Here is a 22,257-nt window from a genome sequence, read left to right as displayed (position 1 = left end):
ATTTCACATTCCTTGCTGTAAATATATATTGTATGTACTGTAATTGTCTCTCAAAAGAGCCCCTTCCGAACCATGTGGTAACCACCTGTGCCAATACATGCACAATTTTTAATTTACACTATTCATCCGATCCGGCGCTTGGTTCAGGTGAAATTTATGCATATATTGGTGCACACGGTAACCTTTATTTAAAAACAAGAATCTTACTTCAATTGTCAAATTTCGAACAACCGTGTATCATATTACATTGTAGTCGAAGAAGTGTTGAAACAAAAAAATGAAGTGAATTAAAAAATACTTGCTTACCATAGCTCACCTACGAACTAGATCATGCAGAAAAATTCGTATTTTAGCATATTAACGTTGAACAGTTCACATATCTGTAAAATCTTAGAATAGGTCATCAATTTAATAACAGAGAAAACGTATCATTTCGTTGTCTGGTTACTGACAAAATATTTGATATAAAATTATTGTAGGTAACAAGTAGGAAAATGCTTTATTAAGAAATACAAACTCATCAAAAAAATTCCATATCTCATACGATTTCAAAGAAATATTATTTGAATTATATTCAATTGCTTTTCTGTATCTCTAGACTGTTGTTTCATTATGCTTTAGTTCCAACAGTTTTCCCGACAAGCGTGCACGCTGAATGTATCCAAGTGTCTAGGTTCTTAAAGTTATCGTAAATATGTATTTTTAGCAAAACTAGTTAGTTTCTGACATCAGAATTATCTGAAATTCGGTAGACCATAATATACATGACGTATTTATATTTTGAAAATCGGACTCCTTCAAAAATATTCTCAACTTGTATTAAAACATTTTTATTTTTTTTTCCATGCTTTGTTGCATTAATGTTATTTATTTCAAGCTGTATATTCTTCATATAATTATGTATGGATATCAAATTAATGTCTTGTGAACTAGAAATATTCAGTAAAAGAAAAATATAAGGTTGAAGTTGGTCAGCCATGATAAACAAAACAAAACATACTCACATTTTGAAAAACCAACTCCTCGAAAGTTATTCTAAAATTTTACAATGATGATTTTTCATGCTGATGTTCTTTTACGTTAACAACTTTAGCCTTGTAAAAAAATGTCACGGATATTACCTTGAATCATTATATTGTCAGAAAAAATTTAGATATATTTTAACTCATTTCGTTAAGATCTTGATACATCTCAGTTTCTTAAAATTACCCTTAGCAATCTGTGGATCACAATTAGGTTTTGACATTCTGTATTCGTGTAATTATTTAATTACAATATATATGAGTTGGACATTGACTTTTAGGCCTATCTTACATGCAATCATATAATAAGATTGAAAAAGTCATCATCTGAGAAAACCTAGTGTGAATGTTTACGAGGTTGAAGTTAGTAACGTTATCATAATGAAACATTAGGGAAAAAAATTGCTACTTTCTTAATACTACAATGATTTTTAAGAAAGTTAGATTTTGAAACATGTGAGTGTGTTTTGTTTTATTACGGTTTACTGAATTTCAAACGATTCCAAAATGGCGAAATAACGGATTTTCCTCAGCATGAATCGTTATGATAACGTTACTAACTTCAATAGGGTAAATGTTTATATGTCTTTGAAACCAGGTGTCAATTGTAAACTCATTGTGTGCGTGCGTGTGTGTTTTTGTGTAATCTATATGTGGGCTAGATTAAAATCCGCTAAGCTGAAATTCGTGTTGTCAAAAAAATTTACAATGAAAATATTACTTGACGAAATTTATGTACTCGATGTCAAGTCATATATATTACATACATATACATATTTATTATTATATTTATAGATTTGAAATATTTTTCAGGTGGAGATGGCACATATCACCTCAAAGTATTGGTACCCGGAGTGGCAGCTGGAGCAATTATTGGCAAAGGGGGGGAAACCATCGCCCAGTTACAGAAAGACACAGGAGCACGGGTGAAGATGTCCAAGTCCCACGACTTTTACCCAGGTATAATATACCGCAATGATTGATTCAAAGTTCTCGACGTATTACATAACTCGCTTAGGTCCCTTCCAGTTTCTACGGATCTCTGTTCTGCTCATCAGCTGTCTCTATTACTTTCACTTTTACGCCCATCCAATGTTAAGCACAACTCGACACAAATATATGTATTCATAAGCCAACTTTGATGCAGTTAGATATTTGCGTAGGAGCATAGATTATATTTACCCTCAATGGAACAAATCAAGTGATTGGGTATTTGACCACAATTATTTAATATTGTATTATACTAATATCTTGACGAATAAATAACAGCAATGTATATTTCTTACTTAATTCTTCTGAAAAAGTTTTTGGCAATTATTTCTCTTTAAGAGAAATGTAATACACGTCACTTGGATTTCCAACTTCCAGGCATTATACAATGCCTTACTCCGATCCATGAATTAGGCCAATATAAAGCGTAATTGGATATTTTACAGTCAACATGTGACAACTCAGATATAAACGTAGAAATACTTATATGAACTGTCAATTATCTTGCACGTCAAAATTGAAGTAAGAATGGCTCTTCTCCCATTTTTATCGATGCAAGCATTGTACAGTTGATACGACGGTATGGATAGTTTATACATCTAGAAATCGATCTTTTGTATCAATCCGTAAAGAATTTGCCAATGGTAATACATTTAATATGTTGAAGACGCAGTCCCTGTTTTGATCAATGTCAAATTAAATATTAATTGAACATTTAATTTCATTCTATTTCAATACCGAAGTGTGTGTATAAGCATTCATTACACCATTTATATAAGTTTATCAAATTTCATGGACAGTTAATGCCTGCATTGAATCATAGATGTGAGGCTCTACTGCATTATTTTACTTGAAAGAAGTTTCAATATTATCACGGAACTGCCATTTTGTTGTTGTGTTATGTACAAATTTTTGCACTTTATGATATCCAAATATCTGTACGGCCAGTTGACTGATGGTGGGCGTGAAAAATATAAAAGTCTAAATTGGATAGGGTTATCTGTATTAGGGAATTAAGTTTTCGTCGGTATAAAGGTCAAACCAGATTTTTTGTTACTTGTCATATCATTGCGGTCACAAATCCTCTATACCGTATTGCGTTCTCCATATAGAAGTAATTTTGCAAGTTCATTTTAAGCATAGTGGCCAATGGTCCTGGCAATGTCTTTAAATTTTTCTTATACTTGAAAAGTCCCAGAAACTATCCTTGAATTTTTCTTGTGGCCTGGAAATATTCTATTTTTAATTTCATTAAATAACCTGAAAATGTCCTTGAATGTTTTATGGATTTTTTACTGGACACCATGCAAAGCAATGTCACCACGAAAATCTTATGGCATGCGGGTCAAGTATTATGGCTTCTAAAGTCGTATTTCCTTGAATATCAAGTTTACATTGCATCTCAAATACTAAAAAAATATATATGTTTGAAATTTTGATCGATCACGCTTGATTAAAAATGCTGGTAACAAGGACTTAAAGAGTAAATGAAACGTGGTGAGCTATCACGAAACACGAACTGGTAAACTAAACATTAAATATTATGCTCATGTATTTTTGTTTATTATCAGAACTCAGAATAAATGAAAACTTGAATTATTGTTAATGCTTAATCAATCAGATATCAAGAATAAGTCAACATTCTTTTTCTTGCCAATGAATACCCATTCAGTGGAAAGTGAAAACATGGATCTTACTGTTTCAGTCCAAGATTATATCAAAAACTTTCTGTTGAAATCAACCTGATCTTTTGCACAACCTCTGTTTGTCAACCTCGACCCAATCATTCTGTAAAAAGATGTAAACAATGTAATTCTGATAGAATACAAGCCTATAAATTCGGGGAATCGCTCAGAAAAAACTTGGAATCTGAAAAGCTGTAAAAATTGTGTTTTTTAGTAAAAGTCACGTTTCGACAGTAATGGTGAACAACTGTAAATTTCTAGAGATTCATCAAATCAAGTTTATCCAGAAAACTCTGAGAGACTTTTTTCAAACGTCCAAACGTCTCAGCAGTATTTATTTACCTATGGTATTAAGAAATTTAAAAATAACAGCCCAATTTAATAAGGTTAAGGTTTATAACGTTAATGTGGCATTGCTTTTTTTACGAGTATCAACTATTTCGCTATATTAGGATTGTCTAAAATTCGTTAATCCATAATAAAGTAAAATATACTTATGTTAACAGACTCGACTTATTCATAGTCGTTCTAAAGTCACAAAATAATGCGTTTCTCTGTCAATGTTTTGCTATGTTGGTGTTATTAACTGCCTTGTCCAATCTTCTTATTTTTTACTTAACATATACTAAAGAATTGTGTATTAAAATATTCAACATTCTTCATGTCTGATGACTGTATGCTACGAAACTTTTGAATTTAAAATGGGTAAAATATGCCCATGGAAAACTGTAATTATTACAGAATTTTGAAACTGGTGACAGAAAACTACAAGTGTCGAGTGTTTCATGTTGAATTCGAATGAATTACTATAAGCTTACAAAATTCTGAAAAAATCACCATATGTACATACAACTAAAGTTCATCCATATAAATTAGAAATGAGTATACTTATACGCAATCGATTCGAATATCTCTTATTTGCAAAAATTGAAAATCCAAGAACTGAGAAGATTCAAATTAATGAATAATTTTGTTCAATTTTCCTAGAAGCAAATTACAACATAAATTCTTTGATAACTGTATTTTTAAGTAACTTACTTATTGCATTTCTAAGCCAAAACAAATCTTACTTGTTCAAGTTATTGCATGTAAGAGATACTAACGAATCAAAATCCAATCTTAAGGTAGTACCCAAGTTCTGGAGTGAGTAAAAGTTAGAACACTTTCTTATATTTTAGATCCGGTAAAATGAATCGTTTTAAAATCGCAGTATATATTACGGCATATATGTATACATATACATCACTTTAGGAATGTACAGAAATAATTGATCGCTTAAATTTTTAAATTTTTTTTTACGATAAGCACAAACTTTTGGATGTATACAGGCAGAGCACCCAATGACATCTATATACAGATAGGTGTACATTATGATGTTTGAGACGTAATCATGTCAACGTTTGCAGCATCAGCTAATCCGTGAGCGTACAGGAGAGTGTGCCTATTTATGTAAATACAATATTCTATAACAAACAGTGCGGAAGTAAACAGTGAGCAAGTTATTACGTCAAATATGAATATGGAACGCTTAATGCCGTACAAAGGAAAAATTAAGATGGAAAAAAATTGTTGTTAGAAGCAACTGAAATTCATCGAAATGAGAAATGATCAAAACAAAAATGAAACGATGGATCCACACATTCTGTAGAATTAATCGTAAAATTATGAATAATTTTATACAAGGCGATTGAAAGTACTGCGCTGAAATATCTAACAAAAATAATTTATAAAAGAAAATTTTTGGTCATGTTTCCCGGCTACACGCATACATATACACACATATTCAGTGCACGTGTCACCAGTTTGACCATACGGTCACGGAAATCGAGTCAATTGCTTGTGTGCCGAGTGTACAGCGTTGCCGTTCCATCCCCCCCGTGTCTCATACTTGTGGATATTTATTATGAATTTTGAACTTTGAACATTAATATCTTAGAAACCTATGAACGACTCATTCTGAAACCTGATGAAGAAAATTTATAATATTTTTGTTTATAATAAATTCATTTTTCATAGAAATCTCTTCGGAGATAAAAGTTAATTAGTACGAATGAAACATTAACAGTGACATGGCATATGGAATGCATGTAAAACAACTGAGTTTTAACATCACTTATTTCCGGATTGTGGTAGATCATTCTAAAATTTTGCAAAATGTAAATTCTATTGTGAATGAAACTCTGTTCAAGTTTCAGAAAAATATATCTCAAGTGGTTCTACCTGGGTACTGCTTTAAGGTCATTTGGATTTAAAAATATCGGTTCTCTATAATGATGCTTTTTCATCTTCTAATAATTAATATTTGATTTCCTAGGAACAACGGAAAGAGTTTGCCTGATAACAGGCAGCGTTGACGCTATAATGGCTGTGATGGATTTTATAATGGAAAAAATTCGTGAGAAACCAGACCTCACATCAAAAACCACAGTTGATTTTGACTCTGGTAAAACGACCGCAGAGAGAGACAAGCAGGTATTAAATGTAATGATCAGCATCATTTGCATCTTCATATTCATAATTATAATTTTAATTTTAATTTAAATCTATCTAAGTTATTGATAAGCAGTCAACCTCGTTTATATTGTTGAAAGGTATACCCCCTACAAAATCACTAAGAATATTAAGTGTCAACAAAATGAAGTGACACCTCTGTATCTTTCAGCAATCTGCTCTTGAACAAAATGTTTTTTGTCTGCCAAACCATAATTTTGGACACATGCAGTCGAACCTTGGGCACTAGCATCAGCTGTGCTCTGGATACTGAAAATTCAATAGTTTCTAGACAGTGCTGGATACACAATCGTAACCCAGAGGGGAGCCTGAGGGTGCTGTCCCATGACAACGACGGATCGACAGATCACAGAACTATGGAACGAGATGAATAAAAGTTACTAGACTCCGAATTTCGTTGATAGCATTCGGTCAGATTTTTGACGGAACCAGCATTCCGTCGTAGTTTGTCAAGACTCTATTGAATATGATTTGTTTTATGCCGGATTGCGGGGTTTCTAGCACGTACGAGTGATTTTGCTTTGCTAAATGCATGGCTTTCGAATCCATATTTTATATTTAATTTATACATACAGTAGCGCTCAAAAGTATTTTGATATAATTACTAATTGGATTGATTACAAACAAATATAAAAGACGAAAATCAATGATATTGTTCATTGAAAGAAATTTGATATTTTACATAATTGTAGAGAATTAACTCTGGTTCGATGGAAAATGAAGAAAAATATGAAAATTGATGAATCAAAATAATAGTACACTTAGTATTGACAAAATCATTTTGACCACTACTGTATATATGTATAAGTGTTTCAAAAAAAAATTTTAGATTTTTCTTAACGCTACCTGATAAAATGCCTGTTTGGAACCTAAAAAATAACCTCTTAGAATTTGAGCCACGTAGCTTATGCGTAAGAACTGACTCAATTGATTTTTCGTTTTTTTTTTTTTTTTTTTTTCCACTTTCCTAAAAATCTCCCAATATATAACATATATTTATTTTCAAATCTTCAGTTGAATTGACAATTAATATATGAAATCTAAAGAATATTAAAAAAAAAATATATATTGTTTTGGAAAAGAAAAGTCAGTATTCGAAGTTATAATTTTGCATTTTGTAAATATCTTGATAAATACGAAATATATGAAAAAATCACAAGAGACTTTGTTTCACGAAAAAGATCTTCGACTTTTTGTCATATATGTTATATTTTGGGAGATTTTTAGGAAAATGTGAAAAAAAAAAGAAAAATAAATTGCGCCAGTTTTTACGCATAAGCTACGGGGCTCAAATGTTAAAAGGTTATTTTTTAGGTCCCAAACAGGCATTTTATCGCGTAGCGCTAAGAAATATCCAAATTTTTTTTTTTTTTTTGATACACTAATATGTATGTATTTATGTATGTATGTGTATAAATTAAATATAAAATAGATCATTACCGTGTGAAAATACGTGAATCGTTTAATGAAAAAAGCAGAACAGCGCAAATTTACATTCATTTCATTCTGTCATTCTATTCGAGATTTACCATGTGCGACCAGCCCCCTGTTTCTCTGAAAATGTACCATATGTTGACGGTGGCTGCCAGACAGCGCCAGTTATGCAGTGAGTCCACATTGCTCAGAAGCACATGGCAAAAACGTAAATATTCATTAATTTTAGTGATTAAACAATCAGCTTGCGTTTTCTTTTTTACGATTTAATGAAGGTACTTGCAAAATCGAAAATACTGGTTTGCAAAAATTAATATGACCAAGCTGAAGAGAGAAAACTTAGAAAAGAAAAAAGCTGCGAATCTAGTCAAACCTTAAAACTCGGCAATTGAGAAATATTTATTTATTTATTTTTCTGTTCAAAATATTTATCATTTTTGTGTGAAAAGACAAAACTAAAAATTCGTTTGCCTGAGAAGAAAATATTTTAGCACTTTGTTGATTTAAATATATGGAGCCAAAATATATTACATACATATATTACAGTTAAAAATTTAAATACTTTCGAACATCTATGCACTCATTTTTTAAAAACGAAACGTTACTTCACAACTTTTGTATTATTTTATCAACTTCGCAGATCCCATTTTTTAAAGGCATTCTCAATATAACACTTGATATTAGTAACATTAATATTGAATAAAGATTTTCATAATGTATAGCTCCTGCAGTTTCAGTACTATTTTTCTTATTTAATATTAACGATTATATACAGAGCAATATGCTGACATTTATTACAAATGAATAATATAATTTTGATATTATTTATTAAATTGCAATGATTAATGTTTTTAGCGTTATTGTTGTACTTCTGTCTCACATCACTTTAATAATTAACATTTAGATTTTTCAAGAATGTATTCGACCTTATATCTCAAGACAGTACCATTTTACCATTTTTACCAGCACCTATCGCTTTCAACAATACAAAAAATTTCGAAGTTTTTGTTCTGTACGCAGAAGTGCGAGAAGATTATAGTAAGAAACAAAAATTCAGCATCTTTACCATATTTTCATCATGCATTTCAAAAATTTCAGGCCCTGCATAGCTGGCGCTATCTGGCGGCCACTCACTCTCATGACACTTTTATCGTATGACCCGAACAGGCAGTAACGGGAGGCTGCATGTGACATAAAGTCAAACAACTTACGCAACGAAATTCATAAAGTAACTAGATTCTGTTCCGTCGATCCGCTGTTTCGTGATCTGTCGATCCGTCGTTGACACGGGATGCCCTGAGAAAGCCTGCGGTCGCTTCCTTCGTCCTGATTTGGGACCGCCCTCTGATATGAAATAGGTTTTGGAATTAATTTTCGCAGTACGTTGTCGATAAACTTATGTCTGTAACCGAGAAATGTTCGTAATTTGTTTGGTTTCGTGGTTTCGAACATTGATCTCCAACCCAACCAACATTTATCCACAAAAGTGTTGTATCATTCATTGGTTCCGTCACGCTAAATACGGAAAAGTATTGATCAATTATCGATATGCGTTTACCGTTCCAAGCACCTCGATAATTAGTTCCAAAAACCTATTTCGTGTTAGAGGGCGCTACTCAATGAAGAATATGACAAACGCGAGGGTAGGGTTTCCCAAGCTCTTATAGACTCATAGAGATAGATTGTGCTTTTACGGCCTATTTAAAGCTTTCCGTGAAGGACAGCACTAGCCTGGCCGCCGTTCGTACCCGCACAGCGTGATGAGTGGGGGGGCTTCGCAAATGAGGGGCGGTCTGTAACAAACATATCCCTCCAGCCCCTTCCTTCAATGATCTTTTTCCCCTGCCCCTGCTCACCCATGTACCTTGATAGGCAGACAGAAAGATGGTCACAATGCCTTCGTCTTTCTACCTAGGGCCTCAATTCTTGAAACAAGGATCCCAAAGTCTTGCGATATCCTATGCTTGTGCAGAAGATATCGCATGCTATATCTAGGGTCCTAGTTTCAAGAATCCAAGGCTTCAATGCCTCTTATGTGCGCGTAGTCTACCTCTTCAATTCTATGCAAGTTCCTCTACGCCTAACCTGAAAAAAATTGGAATTTCTTTCGCATGCGACATTGTGTTGGGTAAAACAAGACGTTCGTGGTACTCGACGTTTATTGGCTGTCAGGAAGGTCAAGTAATTTATTTCACCACTTCCGTCTGAAAGTATAGTTATTAACGAATCCTTAGTTATTAGCTAGTTTTAGAGACTGAGATGAAATAAAAGACGCGGACGAATAGGGATTTCTTGACTCGTGAGAGTGGCGCACCTGCCACATAAACAATTATTCTTAACACCACGGTGAGGTGAAACAATTCGGTCCAAGCTCCGTCAGTCTGAGGTTCAACTGCATGTCTGCTCCTTTAGTGGCTATATATATATATTAGGTATATATATATATATGTGTGTATGTATATATATATCCCCTATGGGTAAATGTCAATAACTATATGTCAATTCAGGGTGGTGACAAAACTATAAAGCTTACGCACCAAGAGGAAGTGGCAAAAATTAGCAAGCTGACCGACCGACTGCGCATACGCAAGATAATTGAACTCTGAATAGAATGTGTTCTTCCTCTTAAGCAACAGATGTAAGAATGTATGTAAGGAGTGTTTACAATTTGAAATCTTGCGCTTCTGATGGGAAGCCCGTAAGGCAGTCAAAGACCGTCTAATAATTGAAATGCGGATATGCATTATCAATAATTACGAGGAAATTCGTGTATGAATTTCCTCGTAATTAATGATAATGCATATCCGCATTTCAATTATTAGACGGTCTTTGACTGTCTTACGGGCTTCCCATCAGAAGCGTAAGATTCCAAATTGTAAACACTCCTTACATACATTCTTACATCTGTTGCTTAAGAGGAAGAACACATTCTATTTACATATACAAAAGTAAAAGAAAACAAATTTGAACTAACTGGTGATGAGAGGAATTAACGACATCAGAGTCAGGGCGGCTAGGTGGTCTAGTGGAGTAAGGCTCCGGTCAAGCATCTCTAGATACCAGGTTCGATTCCTGGCTCCGCCGTTAATTTTTCGAATTTACCAGTTTATCAAATTTATACCTTCAAGATAATTGAACTCTATTGGTCAGTGATATCGTACTGCGGTAATATTTTCGTCTGTCAAATAGGGGAACCAACTTGCTCAAAACGGGGCAGAGCTGTCAAACATACCCGCGTCAAGTACCGCATTGAGGTTATATCCTTATGATTACTCGTAACCGATATCAGTCATCGATTAGTTTGGCAAACCTTATCGAATCACTACATAAATTATTTGATATCTGCATAATCTGAAAAAATCCGCATTGCCCACGCCATCTCCAATAACGGCGTATATGACAGCTGAAGCTTGAGATGGCTAACCTGCGTGAGACGATGGCAAAGCCTCGTGCATGCTCAGTCAGTCACTGGGCCGGTAACTTTCATTATTTCGTCTCGATATGTTTTATCTCGACTTTTCATCGCAATCTGCAATGCAATCTGGGATCTGAAAGATTAAAGGAAATCGCCGGCACATCTACTCGTTTATAAGCTTTGTGGACAGAATCATAAAAATAAGGGAAATCACAGAGAATTTGTCGAGATCTAGAAAAACTAGCGAAGTTTGGCAAAAATATTTAATCAATCTTAAAAGATAGGTGGCGCATAGAATGGCTGCAGTGCGAATTGACGTGCGTATCTGATTGCGAGTGTATTTTTTGCGGTACCATGATGTCCTTTTTCGTTTCCATAGTATTCATCAGTAATCTGTGACAGAGGATTTATGGTTAATGATGACGTTCTTTCTGATTTTCAAATCACACTTACTTTTATTTCTTATTCTACAGAGTGTCTCATTTTAATCAATCTATTCAAATATCTCGAAAACTGAATATAGTCGACCTTTATCTAACCTTGGAGGGTCCATTTCTGGAAAATCTGACACACATTTTCCTTTACGCTTTGAACCACACAACTTTTGTCTGAAATGTTTTTCACGCACACTTTTGATTTCCGAGATATTTGACTGGATTGATTACAATAAAACACTTTGCACATTGAGTTTCCTCTTTCTCGTAGCTATAACTTTAAATGAACCAGTGATTTCGAATTTGCCATTTTTTTGAAATCATCTTAGTTTGCGAAAGCATTCGACCCTTTCGCTAATAGGCTTGCAGTAAAGTAAACAAATATTTAACCCTCCAATATTATACACAGGTGCAAATTTGCACTAACCTAATTAAAAGCCCAGGAGATCTTTTTGTCAAAGGGTTTGGTTTCTAATGCATTTGTAACCAATTAAATATTTTTCATTGTACGACATTACATGAGATTCATTACCCTTTTCTCTTAATTTAGAGGTACAAGATTCAAGGTCGAAAAAGCACTCACTAAATATTTTATAGGAAAAAACTTCCTTCAATATAAAAATTATAATGTGAAATAACATTCAACAATTTGAGGTTGGAAACTCTTGTAATTTTATTTCACTTTTATGCTGATTTTTCGAGCTCGTTGGATATCAGTAGTCAGGGACCGTTTATAAAATGCGCGACGCTGATTTTCAGAATTTTCGACACACGCCCCCCCCCCCCCCCCGCCCCCCCCCCCCCCAAACGGCGTCACGTGGTTTTTGAACGACCCTGAAATCGCAAGTTTTGAAGATGCGCAATCGGAAGTAGTAAGAGTTTTAAAAATTTCGCGATATGTATCCACCAAATACTTGATCTATCACAAAACTTTCGTCCAAATTAGTCAAAGCCGATTCTCTGTAATTTCAAATACCTTGACGAAATAATTATTCAGAACTATTCGCATCTGGCTAATCAGAAATTGCCATTTTTGCTATAAAAAAATGGGAATTCCAAGCAGATGGATTTCGCATATCAGAAAAACCTCTGGGAAATTTCTCCTCTGAGTCTCCTGTCTGACTACCATGCAATTAGTTGGAGCAACCTTAAAACGTAGTGTGCGTTTTTTCTATCTATTCCGTGTATGAAAAAGTTTTGCCTAAACGGATGAAAATCCTCTTAGAGCGGTAGCAATAATGATCACTACTCACGTACCACATTTATATTCTCAAGTATATATTTCAAATGCGGTTAGTGGGTTATTCATTGTTGCGATGGAAAATAATTAAAAAGTCAAAGATTATTTACTCTTTGTCCCAGCTACTCTCAATCACAATTATCCAGGGATTATTTTTATCACTATCAAGTTTTCAGTCATAGAATTATTCATTCGGGGATCTATAAATTATTGTATGTGCTCTGAAACAGGCTGTCAGTGCTATAAAGTCCGTGCGCTCTTCGTGAAATTTTCCTAGTTTTCTTCTGGTCTTTCCGCTGGTTGAAAACCAGGGAATCTTCACTTGGTGCGCACTTTTTCTATAAGCCGAATTCAGCCTTAGTACAAAAGTTTGAAGACTTTCGTATTATGTAATAAATACATAAATGCAATAAAAAGATACATTATTTGAGTCTGTGGTTTAAGTTCTGATTAACATATGGAGTTTTTAAATTAGATTTTGTTCTTTTAGTTTCACAAAAATTCGGAACGACGCGACGTACGATAATAAATTTTATCAGATGGGTTCAATTACTTTTTCAAATAATTGAGTTCTTCCAGCACCGTATCACTTTATAACGTTTAAGCGATACGTTGTTTGGCTGTAAACAATTGCAACTACCTATTAATCGTATAATATTTAAAAACAAAAAACTACTAGCATACTGATCAGTATCAGCCGTTTTCTTTAAATCACATATTTAAATCTTCAAGTACTTTTTTATTCGAATTCATGTAACGTCATACGTCACTATATATTTATACATATCTAGACTCGAATAGATAACGTGAGGAAGAGGTCAATGGGCGTCACGGCCTTTCACTTTACGGATCTCATCAAGAGCCACTGTATTAATTATTAAAGTTTGACTATTCACGAAATTCGATTCATATATTATTTGTAAAAGCCATTAAATTAACTTTATAAATCGGTACACGTATCTTACAACCATATATTTGGAAATTTAAAATAATATAGTTGAGTCTATTGGATAGTAAGCAAAAATCACTCTCAGATACCATTAAAATTCCTTCCTCGTATAAAGAAAAAGTTCAGTTTACCGTTGCGGCTGCATACACTATAAATTTTTCGATGCAAAATCAAACCTAGGTCGTGCAAAAAAATTTTATCATTGCCTGTTCAATAGCTCATGCAGCATAGTTGATTTAGCTATTTTTGGATCAAAATTAAATCTCGTAATCGCAGGCTTGGTACTAAACATGCAAAAGTTTCTTAAGGGGTGGGGGGTCCTGGTCGATTTCGACGATGACGTATATATCTCCAAATGTCGGAAGTCTACGTATTTCGAACGGCTTAACAGGCTCATACTATACGCAATTCAGAACAAAAATACTCCGATACTATTTCTATTTGACGCAGAAATAAAGAAATGGCACGAATTCTATGGAATCGCAATAGTAAATTCGTAAAATTCTGCCATTTCGTTATTTCTGCGTCAAATGAAAATGTGATGGAGTATTTTAGTTCAAAATTATGTATAGAATGGAACTGTTGAGCTCCCTTTTGCGTTCGACATTTGTGGACCTCGATATTTGGAGATATATAGTAGACTGGGCCAAAAAAAAACGAAGAATTTTTTTTTTTAATGGTACTGTAAAAACATTGTTCATGACAACAAATAAAAATTATCCTGAAAGTTTGAGCCCTTAATATTAATATTAAGGGGTGTATCGTTACAGCTATTGATTTTTTAACAGTTACCGCATTTTTTTTACCCAAAAGCCGTCAATTATCAATCTGAAAAATTTTATCAATCCATATTTTTGAAGGAAATTAAATTTCCTACAAAAAAGCTCTCTTACTAAATTGACGTAGATCGAGCCGTTTCCTTGTAATCGTGCCTTAAACATTGATTTGTTCTTTCAAATTTTTGTTTGAATTTTTGATTTTTGTAATTACCAGAAAAATCAATATTTTCATAGATCAAACCATTATTTTTGTGGGAAATTTGATGCTCTACAAAAAAGGTCACTTAACATTTTTCATGAAATTCACTCCTTTAAAAGTTATTCGACATTGAAATTGTATTCAAAAGTAATTTCACTATTGATTTTTCTGGTAATTACAAAAATCAAAAATTCAAACAAAAATTTGAAAGAACAAATCAATGTTTAAGGCACGATTACAAGGAAACGGCTCGATCTACGTCAATTTAGTAAGAGAGCTTTTTTGTAGGAAATTTAATTTCCTTCAAAAATATGGATTTATACAATTTTTCAGATTGATAATTGACGGATTTTGGGTTAAAAAATGCGGTAACTGTTAAAAAATCAATAGCTGTAACGATATACCCCTTAATATTAATATTAAGGGCTTAAACTTTGAGGATAATTTTTATTTGTCGTCATGAACAATGTTTTTACAATACCATTAAAAAAAAAATTCTTCGTTTTTTTTGGCCCAGCCTAATATATAGTCAGCGTCGAAATTGACCAGAGCACCTCCTTAAGTATCTGACATTCGATATAGCCTCATTCAAATCATGTGTAATATACTAACATGTAATTATATACTGTTACCTTGTACATACTGCAATTCAATGCGAAATTCAGATACCTCTCTATATACGTAAATATTACGATGAAACAGCCGCATTCGAAGGGGAGGGGGGTAAGAAAAACTGCAGAAAATATTGCCCAGACCGAGTTCAAACCCCAGCTTGTCGATTTAGCGCATAAACGACGTGACCCGTCTTACATTTTTTACCAACTGCCGGTTAGGTCCTTCTGAACTCGCCAGGAACTCTCAAGTCATCCTGTTCCGTACTTTCGCACACCGACATGATGCTACTGCGATCTATAATATTCAATGCATAGATAAAAAAAAATCAATCATACTGGACCTTGAATAGGGTTTTTTTTTTTTTTATCGGGTACTTGGAATTGAATATTACAGATTTATAGACTTTAATCACAAATTCTAGTGCACAAATCCATTTTGTGAATGTTGCATTGAAAAGTACGGGTCTGCATTCTAACAGCATTGAAGAGTATGTAGCTATTGCTTGCTAGCAATGACCTAGTTAGTAAACGCATGAATGGTTAATGGTCTGAAACGTATGAGCCATCTAAGATTGACACTTAGTCGTAGCAAAAGTATACGCTGTTCATTTAAATTAACACAATTGTTATTCCTTTGCACAATCTACTTTGAACTGTTAATAAATTGATTAGAGAAATACTCGTTGGCATTTAAAGTGAAAATATATCACTCGTTAATCATTGTAACAGTTTCTGAATATCAGTTTCAGACTTTGATGAAAAACGTTAAATTCAATAGAACTTTCATTTGGTATTTACTTGTAGAAATTTCGGAATTACGGAGTTCAGGCCTTAAACAGACGGACGAAGCCTTTCTAACGATAAATCGTAGAAACTGGAAATAAAAGAATTTTTTTAATCTAGGTTTTGGTTTTAATGCAATTAAGAAAACCAGCAAATCCTGGATTAGAAAGAATATATTGGAATTTAAGAATGATATTTACTTTGGACGTAATAATGTTTTCAACTGTGTAATTACTTATTTATCAGAAAGATAATGAAATTATTCATACTCTGCTATATATAAAATATCCACTTGAATTTGATTAGAACAAAATTGATCAGAAAACATCACAATTGTGTCGGGAGTTTCTAATTAGATCCCAAAGATATTTCTTTGTGGAAAGAGAGCTTGCTCTTGCGTGATATTCACGTGGGTACCTTCAAGTGTTCAAGAAATGAAACTGATAGTTAGACAGAATAACATCATACCTTATGGTCTGGTTTAATAACATTCTGTTCGGGAATTGTATTTAAAAACATCGTATATCAGAATTTAATTTTGAATCACCGAATTTGAGGATTTGATTGAAAAACATCGTACCTCTCAAATTGTACGAAAAACATCGTGCTTCAGAAATTGACTCAAAGCAATCGTATCGCCGAATTCGGCTCAACGTCATTCTATCTCAAGTAAACGTTTCGTTCGCCAAATTTCTTGAGACTACGCGACTGCTGGGTACACGATTTTTGAAAGAATGAAAGTGCTGGTTAATTTATAAACTGCGGTTAGGATTTACCATATTTTACTAAATCATAACTTAATTCCAGTGCGTACAGTTCCTTTATTTTTATGTGATCCATTCACCTCGTTTTACGAATTGTGGTTTAAACTCGATTGCAAATAGTTGCCCATATATGTACTATTATACTTATAGTCAGTTAATAGCATTAATTTATAGATAGCATTTTCGTTATAAAATAATTTTATTTATCACATTAGAAGCTAACGCCAAACCAAAACAATTTCAGTATCTTTCTTTTAATATTTATTATCTATTATTCAATATAATCATGCACAACACCGTTAAAGTATACACGTATAATGTTATATACTTATATTGTAGATACAAGTAGAGTTAGCCTACAAGGTAAATTGAATCGAAATATAAAAAATGCATCACTTTACTCTTAATCGAACTACAAGCTGCTGCGATAGAAGCGTTAAATTGTCCACTTACGGAATCAGTTGTTTCTGTCAAAGAAACGCAGGGTCAGATTTTATGGAATTCGTAATTAGTATTTCCTTAAACAAAGTGAATGTTTCACATAAAAATTATAGCAATTGTACTCCAGAATTGTTATCAAATATCATGTAGCAAAATATTGTTAAATCTTAATCACAGTTTTTAAGTCAACCAGCGCCTTTATCGTTTCAAAAATCATGTAGGGGGGGAGAGTGAAGCACATTCGTACATGGCAAACTTTCGTATTCACAGTGTGCGCATAACAGCGTTGTTAGTTGTGTGCGTTGTAAAAAAAAGCCAAACGAAATTAACTTCGAGGTTTTAGTGCGAAATATTTTACATTGAAAAGTGGGTATCTTACACATCAATTCATAAGGATGCAGGCTTCTGAGTGTTGTGTTCCACCGATTGCAGTTTTGCGGAATGATTCTGTATTGCTTTGTGCTAAATTAGATGCGTCCAACACGTTACTGCAGCATTTAACACTTCTGGTTTGTGACTTTAACGTACATCGGCAAAATGGGGCCCAAGAGGACGATTGACGTGGAGAAAATTCAGACATGTAATTTGAAATATTCTCGGTTAATCTTAGGTCTTATAGTATCAAATGAATGAACAAAAATATTTGAAAGTTAAAATACGTAAACATTTTTTTGTGACGTATAAAATTGTACCTTTCCTTTACTATAGTCAACGATAACCGTGATAAATCGCTGAATTAGAAATCTCATCTAACACAACGCATACAATTAGTTTTTCAACAGTAAATTAACTAAGAAATATCACTAAAATCGTTTTAAAGGTTAGGAAAATAATATGTCCGAATGTGCCCCACAAATGCAACATTTTGAGCAGAGGCGTATTGCATTGTTGCATTAGTAAAAATATCATTGTACAAATGCAGGTCACTAGGTAATGAAAATAACTACTCATTCATTCCAAAATCGGACTGATGTAAACGGTTCTTGATGTTGATGATTGGCTGCAAAAATTGTCTAAATCTGCCTGAGACTCCACTACGCGTGACGCAGCCTCGGAAACTTGTGTGAAGGAAATGTCAACTTAAGATACGATGGTATTGGAATTAAATTGTGAGATGCGACGGTTTTTGACTTAAACTCGAACATAATAGCATATTTTTCGTCCAAATTCTAAATTAAATTCTGAGCTACAACGTTGTTGAACGAAATCCTGATGTATAATGTTCTTCAATTGTCAATGAGGTGAAAATCAGAAATTCTTCATACCCAGACATTACAGAAAGTTTTAATGAACTTATATTCTACACACATTAGGGTAGTTTCTATTTAGGGCGCAGTAGACGTACACCCCCCAATCGACTCCAAATAAATCAAAAAACATTTTCCTATTTTTTTCAGATTTTTATCTCAACTCTGACCCCTCCCCGTGAGACGGTGAATTTATCCCCGTTTACATTCTCTTTATATAGTTTATTGTAAGAGTAATATATAATGTTAGAAAAAATCTGTAACTGCGAGATTTTAATGAGAATTAGTGCTGCTATTTGAGAAAACATTTGTATCGTCATACAAGGTAAACTGGACAAATTGCACAGCGTATAAAAGGAAAAAAGTGAGATTTAGAAGCTGTGCAATTCGTCTCGTATATAAAAAAACTCATACCTACTCTCTAAAATATTTAACACCCTTGAAAATCTCATGTGCCCTCAAATCTTTGTTAACCACAAAAGCTCAATTTATGATTTTAAATTGCTTCATAGTCACTGTACACCTAAGTGCAAAAAATAACAAGTAATGTACTTGAAGAACTAATCAATCAAGTTGAACAGAAAATTCAAGTTTTCATCAGGCTGAAATTAGTAACGTTAACTAAACGATACGTCAGGGGAGAAAATGATTGGGCAGTATTAGAATAATTTTCAAGGAGTTAGCTTTTCAGAATTAGTGTATATTTTGTATGCTTATAATGGTTTACTAAATTTCGAAAAGTTATACAGATGCGAATTATTGATTTTTCCCAAATATGCATCGTTACGGTAACGTTACTAACTTCATCCTCGTAAGTGTTCACCATTATAGAGATCCGATGATAAAATGAACGAAACTGACTTAGTTACTTGAAAGTACGACATTGTGAAATTATGGCTGAATAGGGGAGAGTCGCGTAATACTGACCGGTTCGTAATCCGGACCAAATCTAGATCTCGTTCACGTCTAACAGATCAAACAGCTTTGGTCGGTACTGTAAACTGGTACGTATTGCACGACTCTTCCTTATTGAATCGAATCATTGATGCTATCTTAGAATTCCTTTCGATCAAGATTGTTGGAGCGAAACCCCAGGTATATAAAAATAGGAATGGCCCACTGGCACAGGTTTTAGTGGCACACGAGCAACATTGCACAAAGCGCAATGGCGCACATATCAGTAGCGTACGTTAAATATGGCACAGAAAATTAAATTGTTTGCTCACGGCCTAATGGAACACAAGATATTCGAAAATTTTGTGTTATACAAGATTGGTCCTATATATTTTTGCCCTAATTGTCACCATTTTGGCAGCGTAAGCCACGAAAGTGTCAAAAACGTGAAAGACCCCGTTTTTTTTTCTTAAGAGTTCTTATTTTATTTGTTTATTACAAAATTAACTGGTGCTGCAGTACCAATGCCTCAGGTCTTTATTATTAACAATGTTCCGAACATTTTTCATATTTTTTTACTTGGTAGCTAACTAGTCGAATTTCACGCTTATTTTTGCTCTTATTCGACTAGCCTATCACCCTACAAGCTTCATACTCGTCACAAACCGCCTACTTTCCACACTTGTAAAATAATTACTATTTCTCCGCCGCTTAATTCGTAAGTAACTTTGACCAAATTTTATGCCAATTCTAACAATGTCCGACCCTTACTTTCGATTTCCTAATCGATTTTTTGTATAACTCCTTGAGATAAATTGATGTGCTATAATTACGGGACGCCAAATAAAAACGCCGCATGTTATATATTTCTCGTGTGTCATAATTCCTGTGTGCCACAAAGCCTCGTGTTATATTACTCGTGTGCCATAATGCACTTATGCTGCAGGAACGTATGCCATTGGTATCACCTCCATAACAATTGACGCAAACAAGAAAATTTAACGTATAAACGAGAAAAACGTACCGTAGTAAATCATACAAATGAAGTCTTACACGTATACAATTTATTGAAACTTGTGACTTGGAAATTTCGTGAGCTTTTGATTTTAAAACTGAAGTGACAAGCTAGAAAAGTCAGCTGGCTTGAAAAGATTAGCAATTCTCAAACTTTACGTATTTCCGATATTTGCGATGGTAAAAATTTTCAAATTAACATTTATTCATTTTAGTAAATAACATGTGACGGTTCCACCAATTTTTCTCAATATATAAGCAGTTCAAGTTACAGAAAACCACATCGATTGCGATCAGCGTCGTGGCTAGGAATAGTGCAGCTTGGCGCAATCCCGCAGAAAAACACCTATTTTACCCATATTAGATGCACTTTTTTTATCATTAAACGTAACAAAAATGGTGAGTTGAAGCTGTATAAGAGGCCGCAGTTACTAGCTGAATGCGTTAAATTTCTTTCTAATTGTACAATGCAGTACAGTTCGATGCTCATGATTCTATGAAGATGTTAAAGTTGCATGAGATCCAACAAAAATTTTCCATTTTTGGCCTTCATTACGCTTTTTCAATCAACAATAATGCATGAAGCTGAAGCTAGCAGCCAAAGTTAACAGTCAAACCCTTCAAATTTTTCGAAATTAAAAAAATGCAGCTCAGTTTCATCCTCATAATCTTATAAAAATATTAGGGGTTCAAAGTATTTCGCGAAATTTTGATTTTTTGACGCGAGCGGCAGTCGGCCCGCGGGCCTCGGATCGTAAAGACGTTACCACCCATGAGATACTGAATGCTATATGTATACATAACGAATTTCGTGAATTTGTCATTTTCATAACCAACCGTTAAATAAACCGAAATATATTCTAAAAACACCCGTGACATCCATGAATCCTACAAATATTAGAACGTTTGGTTACTAATTCTGGTTGCTAGCTTCAACCTCGTCAATAACGCATATAGCCGTTAACTTTCGGATCATGAATTTGAGCGTGAATCTCTAACTCGAATGTTTTGAAAGAAATCAATCAGACATCACTTCTGTCCTTAGGAAAAAAGCTTTGAGGAATACATACATAATCGCATAAAAAATGAACTTTAAAGTCCGCAAATTTCATAGCAACTATACGCTACAAACATACATTCATGTTATAGATTAAACAATATCTTTTACACAACGCAAGCTGCATGTTTTACGCGTTTTTTCATCTTGAATCCCGTACTTAAAGGAACCTTTTTTGCGACAGTACAATCAAAAGACCTAAAATCTTGTATTACTCAAAAGAGCTTATGTTTCTAATATGCACATGCGCATCCGGTATCGAAACTTGAATCTGAAAAAAATATGTAATCCATACTTTTGTTACTGTGCACTCTGGAAGCAAGGTCGTCCAACTCTTCAAATATTTTCAATATTCTTTTTGGCTCGTGTTGCAAACTATGGAGGGTGGAGTAAAGGAGGACGTACTCATCTTTCGCGCGCGATGCCAAAATCTCGAAATATAGCAACTATAATCTAGAACTCCTGTAGGTACCGCATCGGACGAATTTTACCAAGCAGCAGATATAAGTACACATTAGGGTGTTTCAAAAAAAGACTAATTTTTTCTTTTTTTTATGGTGTCCAAAAATTGATAGTATACCTAAAAATAAAAATTTTGGCGCCAATATGAGCTCTTAATATCAACAGTAAGGTTTGCCTCTATCCATTTCTTTATTTTCCATTTAAATAACACGAGAAATTTTTTTTTTATTTTTGAATTTTTATTACTTTGGAACGGTTCATCGTAATAACAATCTGAAAAAAGAGATTTGTAGGAAATTTCACGCTCTACAAAAAACGTCTGA

General features: G+C 33.7%; 1 protein-coding gene across 6 annotated transcripts in view; it reads left to right on the top strand.

Moving 5' to 3' along the window:
- The window catches only part of pasilla (RNA-binding protein Nova-1-like protein passilla), a 53,739-nt gene that overhangs the window by 2,873 nt on the left and 28,609 nt on the right, over positions 1-22,257 (top strand). For 5 of the 6 annotated variants that reach the window (XM_046622823.2, XM_046622817.2, XM_046622819.2 and 2 more), the window contains exons 2-3: positions 1,836-1,982; positions 6,012-6,178. In XM_046622823.2, the coding sequence (XP_046478779.1) occupies positions 1,836-1,982; positions 6,012-6,178 (314 nt within the window). The remainder of the gene's footprint in view (positions 1-1,835; positions 1,983-6,011; positions 6,179-22,257) is intronic. The other variant, XM_046622818.2, reaches the window with a different exon arrangement.

Source organism: Neodiprion pinetum, chromosome 4 (genome assembly GCF_021155775.2).
Source record: "Neodiprion pinetum isolate iyNeoPine1 chromosome 4, iyNeoPine1.2, whole genome shotgun sequence".
Taxonomy (NCBI): domain Eukaryota; kingdom Metazoa; phylum Arthropoda; class Insecta; order Hymenoptera; family Diprionidae; genus Neodiprion; species Neodiprion pinetum.
Note: the sequence above shows the minus strand (reverse complement) of the source record. Positions and strands in the feature narration are given on the sequence as shown.